The sequence below is a fragment of the Panthera pardus genome, unplaced genomic scaffold, assembly GCF_024362965.1.
Source record: "Panthera pardus isolate Hobbes unplaced genomic scaffold, ASM2436296v1 HiC_scaffold_18, whole genome shotgun sequence".
NCBI lineage: Eukaryota > Metazoa > Chordata > Mammalia > Carnivora > Felidae > Panthera > Panthera pardus.
Window position 1 is genome coordinate 33074349 of NW_026526743.1, and position 21504 is coordinate 33095852.

The 21504-nt window shown below is 47.7% G+C and overlaps 1 protein-coding gene across 1 annotated transcript in view; it reads right to left on the reverse strand.

The window, feature by feature from the left end:
* The window catches only part of CES5A (carboxylesterase 5A), a 29755-nt gene extending 13946 nt beyond the window's left edge, over positions 1–15809 (reverse strand). The window contains exons 1-9 of the mRNA XM_019455909.2: positions 15573–15809; positions 14243–14447; positions 12053–12191; positions 10569–10702; positions 9946–10099; positions 7863–7970; positions 5977–6081; positions 4770–4910; positions 1663–1728 (exon numbers count right to left, since the gene is read on the reverse strand). Coding sequence (XP_019311454.2) covers positions 1663–1728; positions 4770–4910; positions 5977–6081; positions 7863–7970; positions 9946–10099; positions 10569–10702; positions 12053–12191; positions 14243–14447; positions 15573–15675 — 1155 coding nt within the window. The 5' untranslated portion in view covers positions 15676–15809. The remainder of the gene's footprint in view (positions 1–1662; positions 1729–4769; positions 4911–5976; positions 6082–7862; positions 7971–9945; positions 10100–10568; positions 10703–12052; positions 12192–14242; positions 14448–15572) is intronic.
* Between the last annotated feature and the right edge of the window lie 5695 nt (positions 15810–21504).

The window sequence follows — 21504 nt, forward strand, 5'->3', positions numbered from 1 at the left end:
TGTTTTTAATCAGGCCCAGAGCAAGTCCAGGCTCTGGTGCAAGTGTCTCTGACTTGGACCATGTGACCAGCAGACCCCTAGGTGCTCACGGTACCCAAGGAGGGTCCGGATGCTCTGTGGACCCTCTGGTGAGCCCCAGTGGGATACTCACAGTGCAGACCCCTGGGGTTCCAGAGCAAGGCTATGCCATCTGCATCAGAGAACAACTTAATCATTTGAAAAGTACTTGCTCTGCCACCTAGGAGAGACTGCGTGCCCTTCCAGTCCTCCTGCACCTCCCCACAAAGCCCACTTCCCACTCCTAGGACCTGGTTCCACATACCTACTCCTCTTGAAATGCCCTCTGCTCAAATGTTTCCCTTTCCTAAACCAGATCAATCACCTCCTCCTCCATGAGGCCATCTCCAATCCAGCCTGCGAGGTCTCACTGTCTGGTGTATATATTTTAAGTATCTCTCAAACCTTAATCCCTGTTCGGACCACTAGATAGCCAAGACTCATCAAACATTACCTCTGGGCCTTGGGGCCCGAAGGATCCCCTGCCTCTGGTCTGGCTCACTCTGTGGCCAGAAGGCTCTTTCCAAAATGGAAATCAAATCATGCCGCTCTTCCTCTGTTCCCAGCCCCTGGGATGAACTGCACCTTCCTTTCAGAGCATATAACAGCTGCAAGCACCCTCCTCTACTGCAGCCTACCCTGCAGCTGACCTCATCACACTCCTCTGCTTCTAATCTTGGGTCCTCCGGCCGGGACCTCCAGCTCCCCTGGCCCCTGTTCCTCTACCAGCCAGACAAACCTAACTCATCCTTCAAGGCTCTTCTCCTTGAGGCAGCCACCTGCTTCCTCCTGTGAGCCACATGGGGCCTCGAACATTCCTCTGCTCTGGTTTGCAGACACTACTGAAGTGCCTCCTTCACTTCATCCACCACACGCTCCCCAGGTTCTGCAAGTGTAGAAGGAGTGTCTGCTCTTCACTGTACCTCAGTGCCTAGGGAAGCGCTGGGCTCTCAAGAAGCAGCCAGTCAATGAATAAGTGCACAAAGGGAACCTGGTACAGAGTTCACACTGGATGTTTACGGCAAGAAGGAGGGAAGAAGAGAAAGGAATCCGTTCCTACATCTAGTGTCTGGCTTAAGACCTGATACTGACACATCTGTTCAGGGAGTGAATGAATAAACAGTTGAGTCAGGATCCTGGGCCTCGCTGGAACCTAATACAGTGCCCAGCTGGCGTGGAGTGAATACAGGTCCTTAGTTCCGGGTGTGTTTCAGAATTCAGAACTTTGCTGACTGTGCATAAATAATTCAGTATATAAGCTGCGTGTCATGTCACGTGCTCTGGGGGCGGCTGCCCCAGCCCCCACACTACTTATGTCATCAGAGAAGCACATGAATAGGGGGATGAATGAAGTGGATGAGAACAATAAATACCAAGGGCCACCTATCAGCTAAGGAAGTTTCGGTTGTCCTACAGGCTGTTTTTCAGAGCTCCTTGGATTTTGAGATCGTGAATAAGGGACTGTGGTACTCTATTTGGCAAAGATTCACTGAATGAGTGAACGAGGAATGACTGTAGCCCCAGCCCCTACTGCTGAGTGTGCCCCGAGGAGGTCTGTTAAATAGGTGAATCTCTGACGAGTCACAGTTGCCCAGGCTCACTTACCAGGAACGTGTGTACGAAGTGGAGGGCCAGAGACCTGTTGGAACCCCCGAGGACCCCAGGAAACTCCTGTGGAGAGAAGTAGGGCATCCTCTGTGAGCACCTCAATACACCAGAAGGGAAAGTGGTCTCGCTGAGGGCTGAGGGGCCTGCCTTTTAGAGGGGAGGCTGGGAAGAGCAGGAACCCATTTAGTCCCCAAGGGGCGACATGCAGGAGTGGCCTCAGTGGGTCGGAGCAATGACAGTCTCTTCTCACACTTGCTAAAGGCAGCCATTCCCTGCCATACCTGTGGCCTTGTGGGGCCCGAGTGGCTGCCCTGTGGAAAGACCGTGTTATGAGCTGAAATGTGCCCCCCAACCCCCATTCCCACGTTGAAGACCTAACCCCCAGTACTCCAGAGTGTGATAGAGGGGAGACCACGTTTTTCAAGAAGTGATGAAATCAAAGGGAGGACTTTAGTTGGGCCCTAATCCAACCTGACTGGTGTCCTTATAGGAAGAGGAAATTCTGACACACAGAGACATCGGGGTGTGTGCATACAGAAGAAAGACCATGTGGGGACACAGGGAGAAGATGGCTTCGTGCAAGCCAAGGAGGGAGGCCCCACAAGAAATTAAGCCTGCTGACACTTTGATCTTGGACATCCAGCCCCTGGGATTGTGAGAAAATAAGTTTCTGTTGTTTAAGCTACCTGGTCTGTGGTGTTTTGCTGTGGCAGCCCGGGCAAACTAATACAGGCTACAGCTCGGCTTTGACACCACATTCAAAGAGAGGCCAGAAAAATCTCAAACTACTGGTTTATTGTTCTCTTTCTAGAGATCTTTACAATTAGGGCCTCTGAGATGCCAGCAGTTTGCAGAGAGCCAGTGAGGTGGCAAGACTGGTGGTTAAGAGCAGAGGCTTTTCTTGGGTGCCTGGGTGGCTCAGTCGGTTAAGCGTCTGACTCTTGATTTCAGCTCAGATCATGATCTCCCAGCTCGTGAGATCGAGTCCCACGTCGTGCTCTTTGCTAACTAACAGTGCTGAGGCTGCTTGGGCCCAGTCTCTCTCTCCCTCTCTCTCTGCCCCTCCCCTGGTCATGCACGTATGCTCTAAATAAATAAATAAATAGATAGATAGATAGATAGATAGATAGATAAATAAATAAATAAATATTTTTTAAAAAGAACATAGGCTATGCTTGGTACATAGTAAGGGCTAGGAGTAATTACTTGTTAAAAGACCCCTCCCGGGCCAGTATTACAGCTTAAAAACATGAGAGGGTAGAAATACTCTCCACTTGTCAAATGAATTTCGCTTTGACATTTTCTGCTGAAAGTCTTGAGATAATAAATCACGAGGGTAAATATTTAAACATCTCTGTCTCCTGGAATCTGAGGGAAACTCCTGAATCATTCAATTTATCTACACGTGTATTTCAACCACTAAGAACCTCTCTATATGTTCAGCAGCTGAAGGATTTGGAGGGAATTTTGGAGGATTTCCTATGGTCTCCAATGGTCAGCAGTGGATGTCGCTGCGAGGTCACGTGAACTATCCACACTGATGCAGGCTTTTGAGCTATGCAGACCCAGGCACCAACTCCCATCCTGCCACTTGAATAATTCCAATAGCTAACATTTACTGACGTGTGCTTGTGAAGCAGGTAGTTAAGATCATCCTATACCACGGATTAAGGAACGAAGGTTCAGAGAGGTTGGGCAGTTCACTTAAGGTCACACAGCAGGTTACCAGAGAACCCAGCATTTAATGGCAGAGCCTAAATGCATGAAGAAATTACACAACACTGTCTCCTCCCCCAGCTGGGAGACTTTGGGGAAGGAATTTTAGCCTTTCTGAGACTAAGTTTCTTTAACTGAAAAACAGGAATAACAATGCCCATTTGCAAGTTGTTGGACAGATGGTACACACTGGGCACGTGGAAGAGCTCGGGACTGGCTGCAGTGGTTATGGTGGTGGTGTCATCGGTAGCACCTGCCTTTTTCTTTCTAGCACAAACCTGGTAGCATCGAAAGGCCTTGCTGAAGCCACAGTCTGTGACTCAGATGCCTCATTTGCAACACGAGCAGAAAGATCCTCACTCCCACTTACTCCAAAACATTGCTCTGTAAGTCACATTAATAATGGTAGAACAGGCCTTTAATAGCCCGATGAACTCAGGGTTCTGGTTCTAACCAGCCACCAACTAGCCTTGAACCTTGACAAGCCTCTGGATTTCATAACCACATTTCCCTCAGCTTGAAAGGAGGAGGTTGGTCTCCATGACTGCGCTGTGATGATGTTACGGGTTTGAGCATTCCTACCCTTCTGAGGACAGATGAAAAGTTTCTTTCAAATCAACAGGGTCTTCTTTAAATGGCAGGGTCAAGAAACCATGGCTCCTTCTCAGGACTCAGCCTGAGCACAAATAACCCCTCCTTGGAGAAGCCTTTCTTGACCACCCCTCCTCCTCCCTAAAGACCTTCTCCCACCAGTTTATGTCCTTCCTAGCACTTACACTTCCGGAAACCATCTTTTCAACTGTCCATTTCATCTGGGCCTCCCCAGTAGGATGTGAGCCTGCAGAAAGCTGGGACTGCGTGACTTGTTCACTGTTGAATGCTTGCTTTTTACCAGGGTGTAGAGCGTAAAGTAAATGTTCGCTTCATACTTGTTGAATGAATAAGACAATTCAGTGATTTCGCAACTTGTACAAACCCAGAGAGCATTCTTGGAAGTCAAAATTTCATAACCGCACACGAAAATGTAAAGGCCTGAACATTTTCCAAACCTGCATGAAATTCATCTTTGAAGTAGTAACTGTGCTCATTTGAAACAATCATTTGTGATGTTTTGAACAAAGCTCGAATGGATCCATCCTCTCTTACTTTTTTCATAGAGTTGTTTCTTTCTCCATGAACCTTATATGAGGAGCAGGGCAGATGCTGACTCCGGCTGCCCTCAATCCTCAGCTACCCTCCTTCAGAGAGGGGAAGGGGCATCACCGTGTCCTTGGCTTCCGGGCTCCCGCATGACACTTGGCGTCCTTGCTGGCAGTGCTGAGCTGTGGAAGCACATACAGCTGCCACACCGCTGAGGAAGCGACAGGAAGGACAGCTGGGATCCTTACCGTGGGCAGCAGGAAGGCACAGTCGTGGTTATTGACTCCGATGATAGAAGGAACTGAATTAAATGCTTTTTGAGTCAATAGGGCTAGAGGCTCATCAGGAAAGAAAAATTCATCAACCACTGGAATGGAAAACGTGATTTTCTGGAATAAGGAAGAGGAGAAAAATCAGCATCTGCTTCCGTTCACAAAATCTGCTGTCCCCAAGCCCCCAGCCAAGGAGACCCAACCCGCCGAGCAGTGGTCAAACTACATTAAGAAAGGAAAAAGCCACAGTTGGCCCATCCTGATGTATCAGTTCTGCTTGGCCGGCCCTGCACTTGCTTAGGCAAAGGGGCTCCAATTCTTTGAGAACCTCTGACCAAATGCAGCAGGCAGAGTGGTGAGCAGGGGACAGGGGAGTGGCCACAGTAGTGGGAATTAGTATGCGCATCTTCCTGAGATGTCCTCCTCAGCACTGTGCCTTTGATCTGGCTGAGTCTTGGGTCTCAGGAGGAAACACAAGGCTTTATCCACGTTTTTTGGGGGTCTCTGTTTGGGAGTGGGGATGGCGGGGAGCACACAGAAGACCTTTCACACTCCATCGGGTCAAGGACTTGTTATCCAGCTCCCAGACTCCAGCACAACTCACAGCGGACCCTTCATCCATGCCAACAAAGTATTTCACAATTGTTGGAATCTGACAGATAATGACCTTGCTCTTCCAAGGACCATCAGAAGCTCTCACTAGTGGAAGGGGCACAAAGAGCTGATTCAGTCCAGTGACTGAAATTTGTCAGTGGTCATCTAGACTCTGCTTACATACCTACAGAGGGGGGTGCCTCACTATCTTCTAAAGGTGCTGGCCCTTTTTCAGAGTTTTTAGAAATTTCCTGGTTATACCAAGCCAAAATGGCTTCCTAACAGAACTCACACTCTTGACACTGATTTTAGCTTCTGGCAGCATGTGGAACAGGGGAAGTCCCTCTTCCCAGTGACTTAAAGACAACATTTGTGTTTTCCTGGATCTTCTCCTGGCTAGGCAGCATCCCTGGCCCATCAAGTTCTTTAAATGACCTATCATGGTTCTGTACATTCTACAGCCATTACTATGAATCCCAACCTCCATCTTTCCAAATCCCATATCAAAGTAAGTAAGAGAGTGGTGGGGTTTGTCTGCCCTTCCATTCCAAGCACCACCCTGCCCCCAAACCCTCCCGCCCCTCTTCACCTTGCTGATGTCCAACAACTCCTCGGGGGGTTTTGCCCTCAGGCACTGCAGCAGGGCAGCCGAGTCAGACGCATGGCAACCACAGATACGCGCAAGCACCTGCAACTGTTGCCAGAGAAGGACCAGGTCAGAGCACAGCATGGAAAGTCGCCAAGAAAATGAAAAGTGAAGAGTCCTAGATCCTTCATACATGAAGCCTGCTGCCCCTCCCCGCCCCCTGAGGACAGGCGGGCACTGTACCTCTTTGTTCTCTTGCCTGACTCTCCTTGTCATCTTTAGCAACCGCTGGAGTAGGGGGAGGTGGTGTGTCAGCCTGTGGCTGTGGAACAGAGTCAAGATTCCTGGCCATGGGGAGACCAGCCCGATGATGTTGGCTCCACTGGCAGTAGGCCTCACTGAGTCCAGGCGCCCAACTCTGGGATGCTGAGTGGAGCCAGGAGCCCCAAGCGTGAGGAGCAGCTTTGCAAGCATGACTTAACTGTCAGTTGAGGCAAGACTCTGGCTCAGTGCCAGCCTGTCAGCTCTGTTAAGCCTCATCCCCACCACAGCCTAGAATACCCTGAACAGCTTTTCCTGTCTCACATCAATTCCACTCATCCCTGGCTCCTCCGAGATGTCCTTTCAGACCACTGCAGCTCCCATGAACCCCTTCCTCCTCTGATTTCCTGTTACCTCAAGGATTCCCACCTTCTCTACCTAGCCTTTTCACAAACACTGCCTTGCGCAGTCGTCGAACTTTCCGTGGGAGCTCATCCCTTGAAAGTGGTGGCCCCCCAAGTGTCTGGGAGTCATGAATGCTCTGAGAATCCAACGAAAGCTACAAACCCTCTCCCTGGGAAAATGCACAAACATATAGAATCTACACACAACGTACAACTGTAGGAGCTCAAGGACCATCTCCCAACTACCCATGGATTTCAGGTTAAAAACCTTTGTCGTAAAATGATTATGGTCTTCTGAAGTCAGTGTAGCCCTTCCCATTTATAAACCCACAGGTCCTAGCATAGAGCTGGGAGGACTATGGACACTCAGCGTACGTGTGCTAAATGAACAAACAGAGGCACAAACTGAAAGTTGATACGTCATGTTCCCCAAATCAATATTCCCGATGCATTGAGAGTATTTTTACAATATTATGACTCCATGTCTCTGCTTGTGGTGTGCACTGTCATTTTCTATCAGGTGTTCAAGCAAATGCACCACGAAAATGCATAGTCCCCAGGAGGTGGCTCCACAGCCCCGTGCTTAATCTTCATTGACCGAATCAGCTCATTTGTTAACTCATTCATTCAGCAAACAGCAATAGTCACCTAGTATGCACCAGGAATCATGCCGGGACATGAAAGATGCAAGAGACCTTGGTCTCCAGGTCCTCACTGTCCGCTAGAGCACTAACCAAGATGACAGATGACAAAAGTCTAGGGCATATGCCTCACCGCCCCCTCACAATCTCATGCCAGGCAACAAGAATCAGTCACAGTGTTATTTCCCACTGAATTGGAAACAGCCTAAGAATCTTTCTTAACAGAGTACTCTAGATAGAGTGGAGTCGATATAGGACATGAGCCGTATATAACACAGGGGACTGAGTTATATATCCTAAGCGAAGAATAATGAATAAGATGTCAGAACAATTACATAGACACTCATGTACACACACACACACACACACACACACACACACACACATTCACGCACACCAACAGTATTTCACTGGGGACCTATTTTCTGTCAAACCAGGCCTCCCATAGAGCAATAAGGTTCACCTTGGCCAGCATCAGATTCTTTTGACCATGGTCAGTAGGACTGCCAAGCACATGGTCTATCGACACCTGACCACATTCTCCCCTGACCAAGTAGAGGAGAGGTGTTAACGAGATACCTACATCCTTCTTCCTCTCATCACCAGGGGATCTCATCACTAAAGGCAGGATGGCCACCCCACTCTCCATGATGGCTTTGTGGAATAAGCCATTGGCCATGGGGGACAGAATCTGGAGACAGAACACAAGAGACCAGGAAAAGTTATGCAGGGGACTCTCCATCCAGCACATACACCACCCACCTTTCCTTGAAGAAACCTTCCCAGGAAGCCTCCTTAAAAGCTTTGTGCTTACAGAAAAAAAAAAAAAAAGCCCTGGTTTGGGGACTCAAGGACTAGCCATGGATGTATGGACAAATTATTTAACCTGTCTGAGCCCCAGGTGCCTCAGGAACTTTGAGGTCAAACATCCTGGTGTGTGATTGCTTGCTAGCTCGTTCATTTCCTAGCTGGGGGAATCTCAGGCAAATTGTTTCACATTTCTGAGCATCAATTTACTTCTTGCAAAACTGGAAGGAAAAATGGAGCACATATCACAGAACTGTGGCATAGAGCAGAAGTAACAAATATAGAAGGCTTTGCACAATGCCTGGTCGGACAGCATGCACCCACGAAACGGGGGTTGTCATCATATGTGTAAAGTTGAGTTATTATAATTCACCTTACTGAATTATTTTGAAGATACAAAAATATCTTGTATATTGTCAAGTGCTACACCGTGGAAGCTCTCTTAAACCACTTCTATGTAACTGACTTTTGTGATGAACATGTGACCCTGGAGATGCCAAGCACTCAGAGCCAGTGGGCTATTTTCTAGCACCACCACAGGTTTCTATTCCCACAAGTTTCTGGCCAAGAGGCAGGTGTGTTTGCTTCCTCACTTGTTTGGTCAGTTACACTTGCTACTGTAATTACATAATCAATGAAATACCGCGGGAACCAGTGAAGTATGTGTGTAAGAAAAGAAAACAAAACTATGTTTGGGGGAAAGAAACCTGTGATAAAGACAAGTAGCTGAAAAATACTGCCGGCAAATTAGGTGTGAAAAAGGTAAGAGTAAAATACGTTGGGTGCGGCGGCGGGGAGCGGAAAATTCCATAAATGCACCTCATTCACAGACTACAAAGCACGCATCTTTTAAAATTCATGCTCACTGTAAAGAAGCTGAAACCGTAATTAGAGGACCATGATTCCAATGGGTGGTTTATGCCAGAGAACCACGCTGGACCTCTAGCCAGCAGACCAACCTTGAAAAGATACCACACTATATACCAAACCACTGATAGAGAAATGTACACTTTCTCTTTGAAGTTAAAATAAAATGGGGCACCTGGGTGGCTTGGTCGGTTAAGCGTCCGACTTTGGCTCAGGTCATGATCTCATGGTCCATGAGTTCGAGCCCCGCGTCGGGCTCTGTGCTGACCGCTCAGAGCCTGGAGCCTGTTTCGGATTCTGTGTCTCCCTCTCTCTCTGCCCCTCCCCTGTTCATGCTCTGTCTCTCTCTGTCTCAAAAATAAATAAACGTTAAAAAAAATAAAAAATAAATAAAATAAAATGTTATAGGGGCGCCTGGGTGGCTCAGTCGGTTAAGTGTCCGACTTCAGCTCAGGTCACGATCTCGCGGTCCGTGAGTTCGAGCCCCGCGTCGGGCTCTGGGCTGATGGCTCAGAGCCTGGAGCCTGCTTCTGATTCTGTGTCTCCCTCTCTGTCTGCCCCTCCCCCGTTCATGCTCTGTCTCTCTCTGTCTCAAAAATAAATAAAAAACGTTAAAAAAATTAAAAAAAAAATAAAATGTTATATGCATCCTTTTTTTAAAAAGTTTTAGCTGAACTTTCCTATTAAACAAGTAATTACCAGTCCTGGTAATTGGACACCAGGGCTTCCATCCTATAAATATAAGGGATTTTTCTTCAAACTATTACTCAGGATGTGATCTTGGGTAATTCATTTAAACTCTTCCTGATGACAGCTCTTGTCCACAAAATGACAGAGAGCCCCTAACTCTCTCTGTGAGGCTTGAGGGAGACAATGTGTATAAAAGTGTTTGTTTCACAGGAAAGCACCAGTCAGCTATAAGTGATTCATGGTCCTCATTTTTGTAACCTCCCCCACCAAGGTCTGTTCAAATCCCAAAGAGAAGAACTCACGAGGCTGGAAACACTGATGGCTCCCGCTGACTGTCCGAAGATGGTCACAGAGCGTGGGTCACCACCGAAGAACTTGATGTTGTCCTGGACCCAGGTTAGGGCGGCCACCTGGTCCAGGAAGGCCCAGTTCCCGCGGGCATGCTCATCCCCTGTGCTGGGGCCAGAAGTAGGGTGAGAATACTCAGTGGGCTGCAATCTGCTTCCTGCCGCTCAAGGAGTTCAAGGTGGAGGCTGTGGGTGGGTGGCCACTCCTTTGCAGGATCTTCCCTGCTGTTCGTCCATCTGCTGGCCAGACGCAGAGGGTCTAGGCCCCGAAAGGAGGGCAGAGTCACAAGACGGGAAGGAGCCAGGTCCTTGACTGACCATGTGAAAAGATGTCTGTCAGTCAGGATCACTCAGTTGGACCTTACTTGAGTGAGAAAGAGATTTTTATTGTTTTAAGCCACCAAGACTTAGGAGTTTATCTGTTATAGCTGCAAAGATTACCTCACTAATTCGGGTCACAGTTATTCAATGTCACTGAAGGCTCATTCTTCCTTACGCAGCTGGGCACTGAATCCCCTGTGGCTGCCATACAGCTGTGCCTCGGGGACCTGGGGTGTCAAGCTCTCAGGGACACTTACTTGAAAAAACCAAATATTCCTAGCCGGTACTGGGTAGTCACGATCAGCACGTCCTCGTAGGCAGCCAGGGCGGACCCATCGAAGAAGGAGCCTGAGCCAATCTTGAAGGCACCCCCGGGGAACCACACCATGACCTGTAGAAGGGAGAGGAACCCTCCAGTTGGCCTGCCAGGCATTCATACCCCCTCCCCATACATTTGGGACCTTCCTTCTTTAGGGAAATATAGGTGTCTCACTTTCCTTTCTAAAAGCATGAGAGATTATGTCTTTTGAAGAAGGCCAAGGGGTGAGCATGGAGGCCTGAGTTTGATTCCCAGCTCTGCCACTGACAAACTGTGTGATGCTGGGCAGATTACTTAACCTCTCTGAGGCTCATTTTTCTCATCTATAAGATGTGAAGAATGAAAGTATCTCATCTTATGGGCTATCATGAGATTTCAACAAGATTCTGCATTTAAGTTCTTAGAACAATTTCAAGTGCTCAGAAAGTATTAACCAAATATCACTGAACTTGTGACCCACACGAAGACAGAAATCATTGTAAGCCCTGTGGAGAGCAAAATCCGCTTAAACTGTTTTAACTTTACTCTTTCCACTACCTACAGAGAGAAGCGAAGCGAGGAGAGAAAAAAAAAGGGAAGAGAAGTGTGAAAACTTTACTATATCAATTAGAAAAATTGGGACTGGGCAACATAAAACATTCACATGGTACTATCATGATTCATATACTTACAAATATATCTTTTTCATTCTCTTTTTTAAGGTCATATTAGGGACTACAAGTCTTGGGCCAGCCATGGGGGATAAGGGAGAACCAGACAAAGCACTGGCTTTGACACGGGAATTTCTACTCACTGTGTGTACAAGGTATTTAGGCCATCCCTGTGCCTCATCTTCTTAATCTGTACTATGGGTCCAGTAATCTTTACCCATGATTACTGTGGGGGTTAAATGAGATAATGTACTGTGCCTGGCACACAGTCAATTGCTCAATATATGTTGTTGTTATGATCCAATAGAGTGAGTCTCTCATTGCAGTGGCATGGGGGAGAGATGATGGCTTTCCTACTCACTTATACAGAGATATTTTACATTCCTAAATGAAATACTTAGTATTATTACCTGTCCTCGTTGCAAACAGAAAAATTGGAAGGTGTATATCCTCTTTAAAGGATTTCCCAAACAGAGTCCTTGTAAGCAGTCTTTCTAAATGTTTACAGACCATTAAATACTCAACAGAGGGGAAAATCAAAACAAAATAAAAATTGAAGGTCAAGTTCCTGCCAATAAAGAAGCAATCAGAAAGGAAGTTAGAGGGAATCTGTCATTAAATGACTTTTTAAGAAAATTATTGATGTGCAAGTGATTACATTTCTCTTTTACCCAACAGGGGGTAGGTTGGATTCTAGACACCCAGCCACTCCTCCTGGGTCCCTGGCCGAGAACCTGCTAGCTGGAGCCCCCCGCATGGCAGGCAGCCTTACAGGGAGGTTGGAGCCATTGTCCGCATGGGCTGGCGCATAGATGTTAAGGTACAGGCAGTCTTCGGACGCTTCCAATTTGGGGTAATGCAGTTTGAGAATGTGTTGATAGGAGACCAGCCACTCTAAGTCCTGGGAGCATCTTGGAGGAAAAAAAGGAAAAATCTTCAGAGTTGCTGTCAGCACACTTGCCTGGGAGGGGCCAGGTCCCATGACGGCAGGGAGGCCTGGTGTCCTATGTCTGAGCAGAAGAGGCATATGGGAGCTATTGGTACAGAGTCTAATCATCTCCCTGGCCCCCGCCATAGTGGCACAGACAAAGAAACAAACTATGATTCTCTTTGATCTGGCTTGGGGGTAGGAGAGTATGTTGTGCAGAATAATTGTGCCATTAACCTCCAGTACCCACCCATGCCCACACCCGCTACCATAACCCCAGACACACACATAGAGATTCAAGATGACTCAACAATTCCCCAAACTAAAGGGCAAGACCCTGGGCTGCAAATCAAGGGTATTACTCTAGTAGCTCCCTTTTCTGCACCCAGAGGAACAAAAGGACACCTCTAGGCTTTTCTACCAGGGACCTATAGAGGTATATGTACAAGGAGATTCCTGCATTCAAACCTTTGCTCAAGCTGGTCCCTATGCCCAGACTGTTCTCTCCTCATGTTTGTTTGCTCGTGTTCTTTCCTTTCTTTCAGATTCAGTGCAAGTGCCACCTCCTTCAAGAAGCCTTCTGAGATTTCTCCAGTTAGACCACAGCTCTTCTTTGGAGACCGCTGTACATGCTGTGTTCTTTCCTAGAAGTTCTCCTGGGCTTGTACATGGGTGTTACCAGCTTTCCCACTCAAATGGGAGCAGCTTAAAGCCTAGGACTCTGTTTTGGTCACCTCAGTACTTCATAGCCCCTAGCACTGAGCCTGCTTGCTATGCAATAAGATTGAAGGAGTCTACATATGTGATTTCTACTATACTTCAGTGCTCCATGAATGTTAATTGTTTTTTTAATAAAATAGTGTACGGATTAGGCGGTGGGAAACCATCACTGCAAATTTACCCCCAGACAAGTGCTTATGCCTTTTTGCCCTTTTGTATGTTGTTTATCAGAAATCAAGCCCTCGCTGCTTTCAACACAGCCATCCCTGACCTCCCCACAAGGTGAGGCTAGGTGGTTCCTTCTCAGCACCATTTTCTGATCCCCTAAGGTTGCCCTTGTCACTCTATATTTTAATTATTGCTGTTATTTCCACCCCTGCCACCCCCACCAGCCCCCAGGTTCCTTCAGGGAAGCTGTGACCAGCCCACTGTGGTATCTGCCAGAGCTTAATGGAAGAGGAAGTTACTGAGCTGGCTCTTAATGGATATTAGTTGAATGAATAACTGAATGAATGAACAGATGAGTTTTAGCTTAGTGTCCTCAGTCGCTGGGCCACATGGGGTCTCCTTTGTGGCTTAGGGCACTTCCTAAAACCAGGGTACTCCTTCTGCCTGGGACCGCCAAGGCAAGGAACCGGGGTGGCCCAATGTGAGGACTTCACAAAATCTGAGTTTCAGAAGATTCTTGAGGATTTTCAAGTCTTCCATCTCAACCTATGCTCAAGTTCTCAGGATTCACCCACCTCACTCAGCTTGAAAATTTGCAGTGACTGGGAGCTCCTGGCCCAGAACACACTCACGTATTCCATAGGTGTCTATGGATTTCCCTGCACTGGGCACAGAGTGCTAGAGCTGAAATCTCTTGCAAGGTGGTTCTTCACCCTAAGGCCCTCAGCCTGGGTGAGAGGTGACATGGAATCACCCGGACAAAGACTCAGTAAGTCCGTCGTAGTGGTTCCCAAACCTGATTGGTCCACAAATCCCTAGAGACCTTTCAGTGACTCTAGTTTTTTGGGCCCAGCTCCGGAGATTCCAATTTAGGAAGTTCAAGAAGGGAGCCCAAGAAATCTGCATGCTCTGAACACCACCACCACTGATTCTGCTGGTCAGCCAGCTGGGGAGCCATGAGATTACCGAAGGTCTTGTCTACTCCCGTACCCACCCTCCTCCTCGTCCTCCTCGTCCTCCTCCGTCCCCTCCTCCTCCTTCTTGTTCCCCACCTTTCCCAGGAGGCTGCATGACCTTTATTCCCACTCAGTGCTGTGTCCCCACTCCCAGTTCACATTCCACCCATGGGACCGAGCCTGCTCTTACAATTTAGGGTAGGATGTGGCATTTCGGAAGTCATTCCAGGGCAAAGCAGGCTTTGGTTGCTTAAATCGCAGGGGCCCTAGAGGAGGTGCAGCATAGGGGATCCCGAGGAACATGTTCACAGGCACGGTGCTTCCCAGTACAGTGGTTTGCTTCCCCCGGACCCATCCCAGCCTGGTGCTCCTCACTGGTGCATCAGCAGCTGGCCCTGAGGGGACACACAGGGAGGAATCAGATGCTGGCCTGGTAGAGAACCAGAATAAGCTCAACTAGGAGCTCCCCTCAGTGGGGGCACTCTTTGTTGGCCCAGACGCGGTGCAACAGGAAGTATCTAGACTCCCCGTCAATGAACCCAGGTCCATTGCTTCCTTCAAGATTGCCACCTGCGTAAGAACACCGACTTAGTTTCTACTAGGAGTATAGCACCGACCCACAAAAGTTTCCGGTCACCTTAGGGCACAAGTAGCCTCTCCCTTCTGCAGCACAGATTTCTCTTACTCTGGAACTGATACATGCCAGGGCTACAGATCCTAGGGTCCCACAAAGTCATCTAACCCAGAGTCCCCACATGCTGGTCATTTTCATACTCACCGTCACATTTGCTGGCATGTCTGTGCATCCCCTGTCTGACTAATAGCTTTTTAATTTTTCTTAAAATTAAATTTTAATAAACTTAAAAAATCTTACCTAGAGGATTCCTAAGCATTAACATCTATGGAACTGTGCTTCTGATGAATTAAGTATACGCTTTTGAATACGCGTGAAAATAAGTAGATGTCAATGAAAATAAAAAGTTCTCATACAGATGCCACCTGACATCAGCTCATCCACCTCCAGGATATGAGGAGGACATTTTGGGAAACCGAGAGTGCAAGCTTCTTGGTTTCCACATAGAATATAGAGCATTGAGAAGTTCACTGCCCAGCTACTTGCTTGGCAGGACTCAGGTGTCTTGGTGCTACCTGCTCTAACGTCACTGTGACAGTGAAAGTCCTATCCGGGCAGCCAGTACCACAAAGCATGGGCTCTATCCTTTGCCCCTCCCCAGCACCCAGGACAGAGGGCTCTGCAAGCCTCGACAAGGTATGAGCACCCAAGGATAGGACCTGGATCTTCTGTGCAATACCCACACCCACAAAGGACACTCTGTTGGGGGGCTTTCAGTGACACCAGGAGATTGGTCAGGTGCCCTGAGGTTACTACATGGCTTTCCATGCACCATGAGACCTCTGAGAAATAAGTTTGTTTGCACTAGTAGAAAAAAAAAATCCAAGATAAGGAAATCTCCCTACCCTATCTTCTGAGGGCCCTCCTCTCCCACTGGGTGTCTCACCCTTAATGACAGCTGCAAGGACCCAAAGAGCCCAGATCAGGGTCTGGCCTGGGTGCACCCACATCCCACTCATCCGGCTGGACCGCCTGAACTCCTCGCACATCCACGGCCTCCGCTGGCCTCAGAGAGCTTCAGTCAAAGAAAGAAAGGGCTCAACAAATGTTGAGCAGGCAGACACAGGATGCAGGGTTGGTGGAGAAAGGCATCAGACCAAGATCTGCAGAGGAATTGGCCAAGCAAGACTTTCCTGTTCCGATTTATATAAGGAGAAGCTGATGATTAACTAGTGAGCTGGTGAAGGATAATGTGGTAGGTTCTGGGCTCATGGGATGATATAAATAGAAAAGACATTTGGGATCAGGTAAGTCAAAGACCTCAGCTCTGATGCCTGCAAAGGTCAGGAAGGCAGCAAACAAGCAGTGAATGAAGCTGGCCAAGAGAGATCAACTGGAAGCAGTGGGGACTGTGGAAAACTGGATAGCACATGCCCTGTCTTAAAGGGGCAATGGCTTCTCAACTCCAGTAAACATTTGGCTTATGACAATGTAGGTACACCAAACCAGAAGTCTATGATCTCTCTCAATTTTTATATGCAGCCTCACTTTTTAAAAGTCATGATATGAACACAATGCAGTATTTCTACTGGCTGCAATTCTGATCTAGACCCAGCACCCTGTGTAAATATGAGGAGACAAGCCCAAAGAGGTGAAGTTACCATGCATGGTTCTGTTGGAGCATGTCCTTAGCATTCTGGGTTCTCGCTGCGCTGCTGGTGGGTCATAGAAGATCCAGCTCAGGACCCAGGAGCATCACCATCCTGCTCCCAACAGGGTCCACGCTGCCCTCAGGGTAAAGGGCCTGGGATGGGGTTTTCCAAATACTCGGGGCTGGATGGGTAGAATCAGAATTATCTGGCGTACTTGTTGATATTGTGTCCTTCTGCTCCACTCCCCCTGGAGATATGGGGGCAGGACAATATCCATAGTGGGTTTGGGAAGCATCAACCTAATGCACAGGTTTCCCAGAGTGGTCACCTCCTGAGAAATGCAGGATTGTCACAAGCACATATTAGGAGCCTGCTGGCTACAGAACTCTGTATAATAGGCAAGGAAAGGCTTCCTCGAGCTCAGAGCAAGGGGCTGCCTGATGCATGTGGCTAAAGGCAGGTGCTCTGTAAACCTCTGCAGAATAGATGCCTTCCAGCAAATAATATCTTTCACCTCAATTCCAGCTCCATTTCTGATATGCCTATGACAGCACCAGGAATTACAGAAACAGGACTTGAGCGCAGTCCTTTCTGAAGGTTTGATTCTTAATTCAGCAAAAATCACTTATGGTTCAAATAAATCTTGAAAATCCCTCAAATTGCCCCTGAAATCCAGTGAACAGGCCCTACATATGCTGTTGAGGAGTAAGAAAGAAAGAGACTGCCTATACCAGACGTCTGGATATTCAAACTGCCCACCTTTGAAGTGATCACAAATCCTGGGAGATGAATGGGGGATGGGGTGGGAATTTCTAAAATGTTTCTGATGTGCCTGCAGAGTTTACTGGTTTAGGCTCAACATTAAGCATACCAAAATCCTATGTATAGACATGCTGGTTGCTGCTAGGTTCAGGTACTTACAGTGTTTTAGGCATCAAAGCCCTTAGCTTGGGTCCGGGCCATAGAGTAGGTCGTCAGTGGTATTTGCTAGACTGGAATCTAACCCTAGCTTATTAAGACACACACACACACACACACACACACACACACACACACACACATGCTGATGCCTTTCTTCTCTAGCTTCTTACCCTTTAAAACTCAATTCAACACCCACCTCTTTCAAGAACCTTTCCTAGATTCTCCTGAACTCCTTAGAACTTTGCTTTTCTGGTACCTCTTGCTTCCTAATTACCTGCGAATAGGATTGCCTTCCTCCTAGACAAAAGGTCTTTTCCATTTATGTATCCGTCACAGCTTCTTCCGTGGGTCCTGGTGTTTCCCTCAACTTAGCCATTGGCCTTGTAACTTCACAGTTGGTACCATTCCCACTACTAACTTGACTATCGATTCACTCAGAAGTTTTCTTTAAATTGACTTAAAAAATGATTTATTATCAAGAAATTTGTATATAGCTAATGCAATGGAAATAGTGTTTTGAAAGGAGTAAATCAGTATATTTTGCATTTCTATACCGCAAAATCATCCCCCCACCTCTGGTAACCATTATAGTAAAGCTGTAGGGTATCGTGTAGAGGACCCCAAAAAGACAGAGTGGAGAATCTGCCCCTCCTGCACCATGGATCTTGGGAAAGAGAACGGAACAATGGTAGGGAAAACAGGGAGCGATACCAGGCGCCCTGAGCCCCTCTTAGACTTAAGTCCAAAAGTGGGAGATGTGCTAGACAGGGAAGTTGAAGGCAGACTTGTTTCTCCAGGAGAAGACTGCCACAGAGGTGCCCCAAATCCTTAAGCCAGACTGTGGCAGCCAAAACCGAGTAGAAGAGGTTGGGCGAAGAGAGACCTCAGGTGATGCTCCTGCTTATCCTGGATCAGTTAGTCCTTGGAAGGGCCCCAAACATGGCCTTGAAGGGAACTCAGAGGTACTTGGAATATGGTTGGGAGCTGGATAGGAAGGAGATCAGGGGACCCACAGAGGTGCTTCCTGGGCTTGAGGACAAAGTGAACCACAGCCTGACCTAGGTGGAGCACAGTGCTGAGTGCTGGTCAGAGCTGAGGTGGGGCACTGAGTCACTGAGGATCCATGGGCTTTGACCAAGACAACAGGATAGACCACAAGCTCACCATGTTAGAATTAATCATCTTCCCAGGAATTTGGTGCACAGGGAAGTTGCTGTGGACAGCCCAATAATGCTAGGACTATTGCAAGTAGGGCCAGGCTCCCTCCACGCTTCTATTTGTGTGGTCACATAAGCTTCCCCCAATTCATGCATCCAGATGCCATCTTGGAGAGGAGCGGGGAGGATGGGAAGCAAATCTGAGGTCATGCATTTATTTGAAAAAGCTTATGTTACTTAAAGAGATTGTTTAAATTATTGAATAGGACTGAATTTACCAGAGGGAGCTCAATGTTAATATGTACCATTAACCACGAGGGATGAGGTGTTCTCTCTTTGTTAGAAAGAAAAACTAATAAGTGTTATAGATATATATAAGAAACAGGTTGCGGGGTGCCTGGGTGGCTCAGTTGATTGAGTTAGTTGAGGGTCCGACTCTTGACTTAGGCTCAGATCATGATCTCCTGGTTAGTGAGATCAAGCCCCGCATCGGGCTCCATCTGTCAGTGTGGAGCCTGCTTGGGACTCTCTCTCCCTCTCTCTGTTCCCTCCCTGGCTCATGTTCTGTCTCTCAAAATAAATACATAAACTGAAAAAAAGATTAAAAAAAGAAACACACTGTGGGCAAACTGATGCTATCTTTTCTACAAACCCACCGCTGAAAGAGAACTGTGGAGGGCATGACTTCCTAACTGCGTATCTTATATTTGCTCTTCTGTCAAGGTGCCACCTCTGATTATCTCAGGCACCCGCTAATGGACAGGGCCTGCACTCTGAGAAACTAATACGGCCTGTAATAATGATACTAGTTTTCATTTACGGAATGCTTTCTAGGCTATCAGAACCTGGGCTAAACGTTTTGCAACCCTTACCTTATTTAATGCCATTATTCCCACTTTGCAGATGAGAAAACTGAGGCTCTGCAAGGTAGAAGGAATTGCGAAATATCACAAGGCTGAGAAGCCAGCACAGCTGGGACTTGAGCCCAGACTTCCTGCTTCCAAACTGCAGGCTTAGCCATTTAGAGAAGAGAAAGAAGGAGGAATGAAGGTCAGGGAGCATGACTGACTCCTGCAGTTCTTGGGCTGTTAAAAATCATTTAATCTTCTAGGAAGCTGAGTAACCCCCTGACGTCACCTCCTTGGACCTTGATGTTCCCATCAGTAGTACAGACCAGTGGCCTGGATGGCCCCTGAGACACAGACCTTTGATGGGCTCTCTCTGTCCTCCCAAACTGCTCTGCTGAAACCCTGCAGGAGAAACCGGAATGAGAGAGGACCTCAGTGTGAGGCTCAGCTTTGGCTTAAAATATATGCTAATCGACCCTGCTACCAATGGCCTCGGGTGCAGACTGGACTGCAGGTGGACAAAACAAAGGGAGGGTGCTCTGGGATGGACTCGGGTCACAGGGTGCAATCCCCCTGTCACCCAACACGGGCCCAGAGCTGGGTACCCTGGGGCTTCCTTCCCACAGCCTTTCTTCAATCCCACTTCACATTGCTGCTCAATGCAAATGCTTCAACAGGATGTTCAAATCCTTTCCCATCTGGCTTCATCCTGCCATTCCAGATGGATGCCTCGCTGCACCCCATTGCTGCACCCCCATAACTGTGCTTCCATCACCTCACCCCCATCCCTGTAGCCTCACCACTTTACCCCATCCCTGCACCCCCATCACCTCACCCCATCCCTACAACCTCATCATCATACTACCATCATTTATTCCCATCACTGTGGGTCCCATCACTGCACCCCATTGGCAACCATCCTTTGTTAATTATATTTTCCTCTCCTGGAATGTTTTGCCTTGACTTCTTCACCTGGCAAAATCCTATTTGTCTTTCAAGCTCCCACAGGAACACCGTCTCCTCCATGCAGAGCCCCTTATTCTCAAGTGCTACAACCGTTTTCTCTTTCCTCCTGTGTGCTTTGTCAATGTTTCTATTATATGGTTTACAATGCTCCGTCCTCGTTCTGTGGCTGTTTAGCCACAAATGATGATGAGGCTGAGGATGATGATGCCGATATCACTTGTCTCCTGGTCACATAACCTCAGGCCACTTCTGCTTTAAGTCACAGCTGCAGTGGACAGTTCTGTGCAGGCTCAGTCTCACCTTGCACTGACTGCACACCACTTGAAGCACGGGTGGGCCATGTGACTTTCTATTTTCTGCCCCAGGGCCTTCTCCCTTGTCACAAATATCCCCTCTGACTTTGTCTAAGTGAGATTGGAACTAGAATAACCCAGGAGTAACGCTCTCAAGGAAGGGAGAACGAGGCCTGGGAGATACACACTCCAGCCTCTGAAGGCATTCTGTGTGCTGCTCAGGAGGCAGAGGGTTCCAGAAAAATTGAGTTCTCATTGCTCACAGCAGCAGTCTCAGTAATACATCCTTTCTTGTCTTTTCTCTCTCTTCTCCCAGCCCCAAGCTCTGCTCTCAGGGAACAAAACTAAGTCAGTGGGCACCAGAAGGAGACCTAGGAAGTAGATTATCAGTGGGAATATGTGAGTGGATCCCTCACCATTCAGATAGCATCATGTCATAAAGACTCTCAGGGATGGGTTGGGATGCGGTCCAGCTGGAGGGGACCATTGATGTATGCCTTAACCCTAGCATCTCTAAGGTATAGAGGTGATGCTAATTACAAGGGTTGTGGTGTTGGCTGGATTTCATTAACTGCCTTGGAAACCCTGAAAAAAAAAAGACAGGCTCTGGTCAATCTGCTATCAATACAGAGTGAAAATTGGTAGGCTTCCTGGCAGCTTTTAAAGATAACCTTATCTCCTTGAACCACAGTTAGGCCATGCTGTGAGGCCCAAGATTTCAACATAAGAGTGAGAGAGCTACAAAGAAGGTTCAATGCGTAGCTGTGGAAGATCTCTTATACTAAAGCCAGGGCCCAGGTAAGATGATTAGGACCCCGAGACCTGGGGTGGAGACATGTGGATGGATGTGTTTGAGAACCATGAACATCCAGATTCTCCTAAACTCTCCAAACGAGCAGAAACCAACCTCTCCTTCTTACTAGAGGAGGACAGACTTGATTTGTGATGTGTGTCTCACATGAAATGCTTTTCTACTTCAAGATCACCCGATTTCATGCATTGCCCCTGGCCAGTCATGAAAGCCAGGTTTCAGCAGAGCTT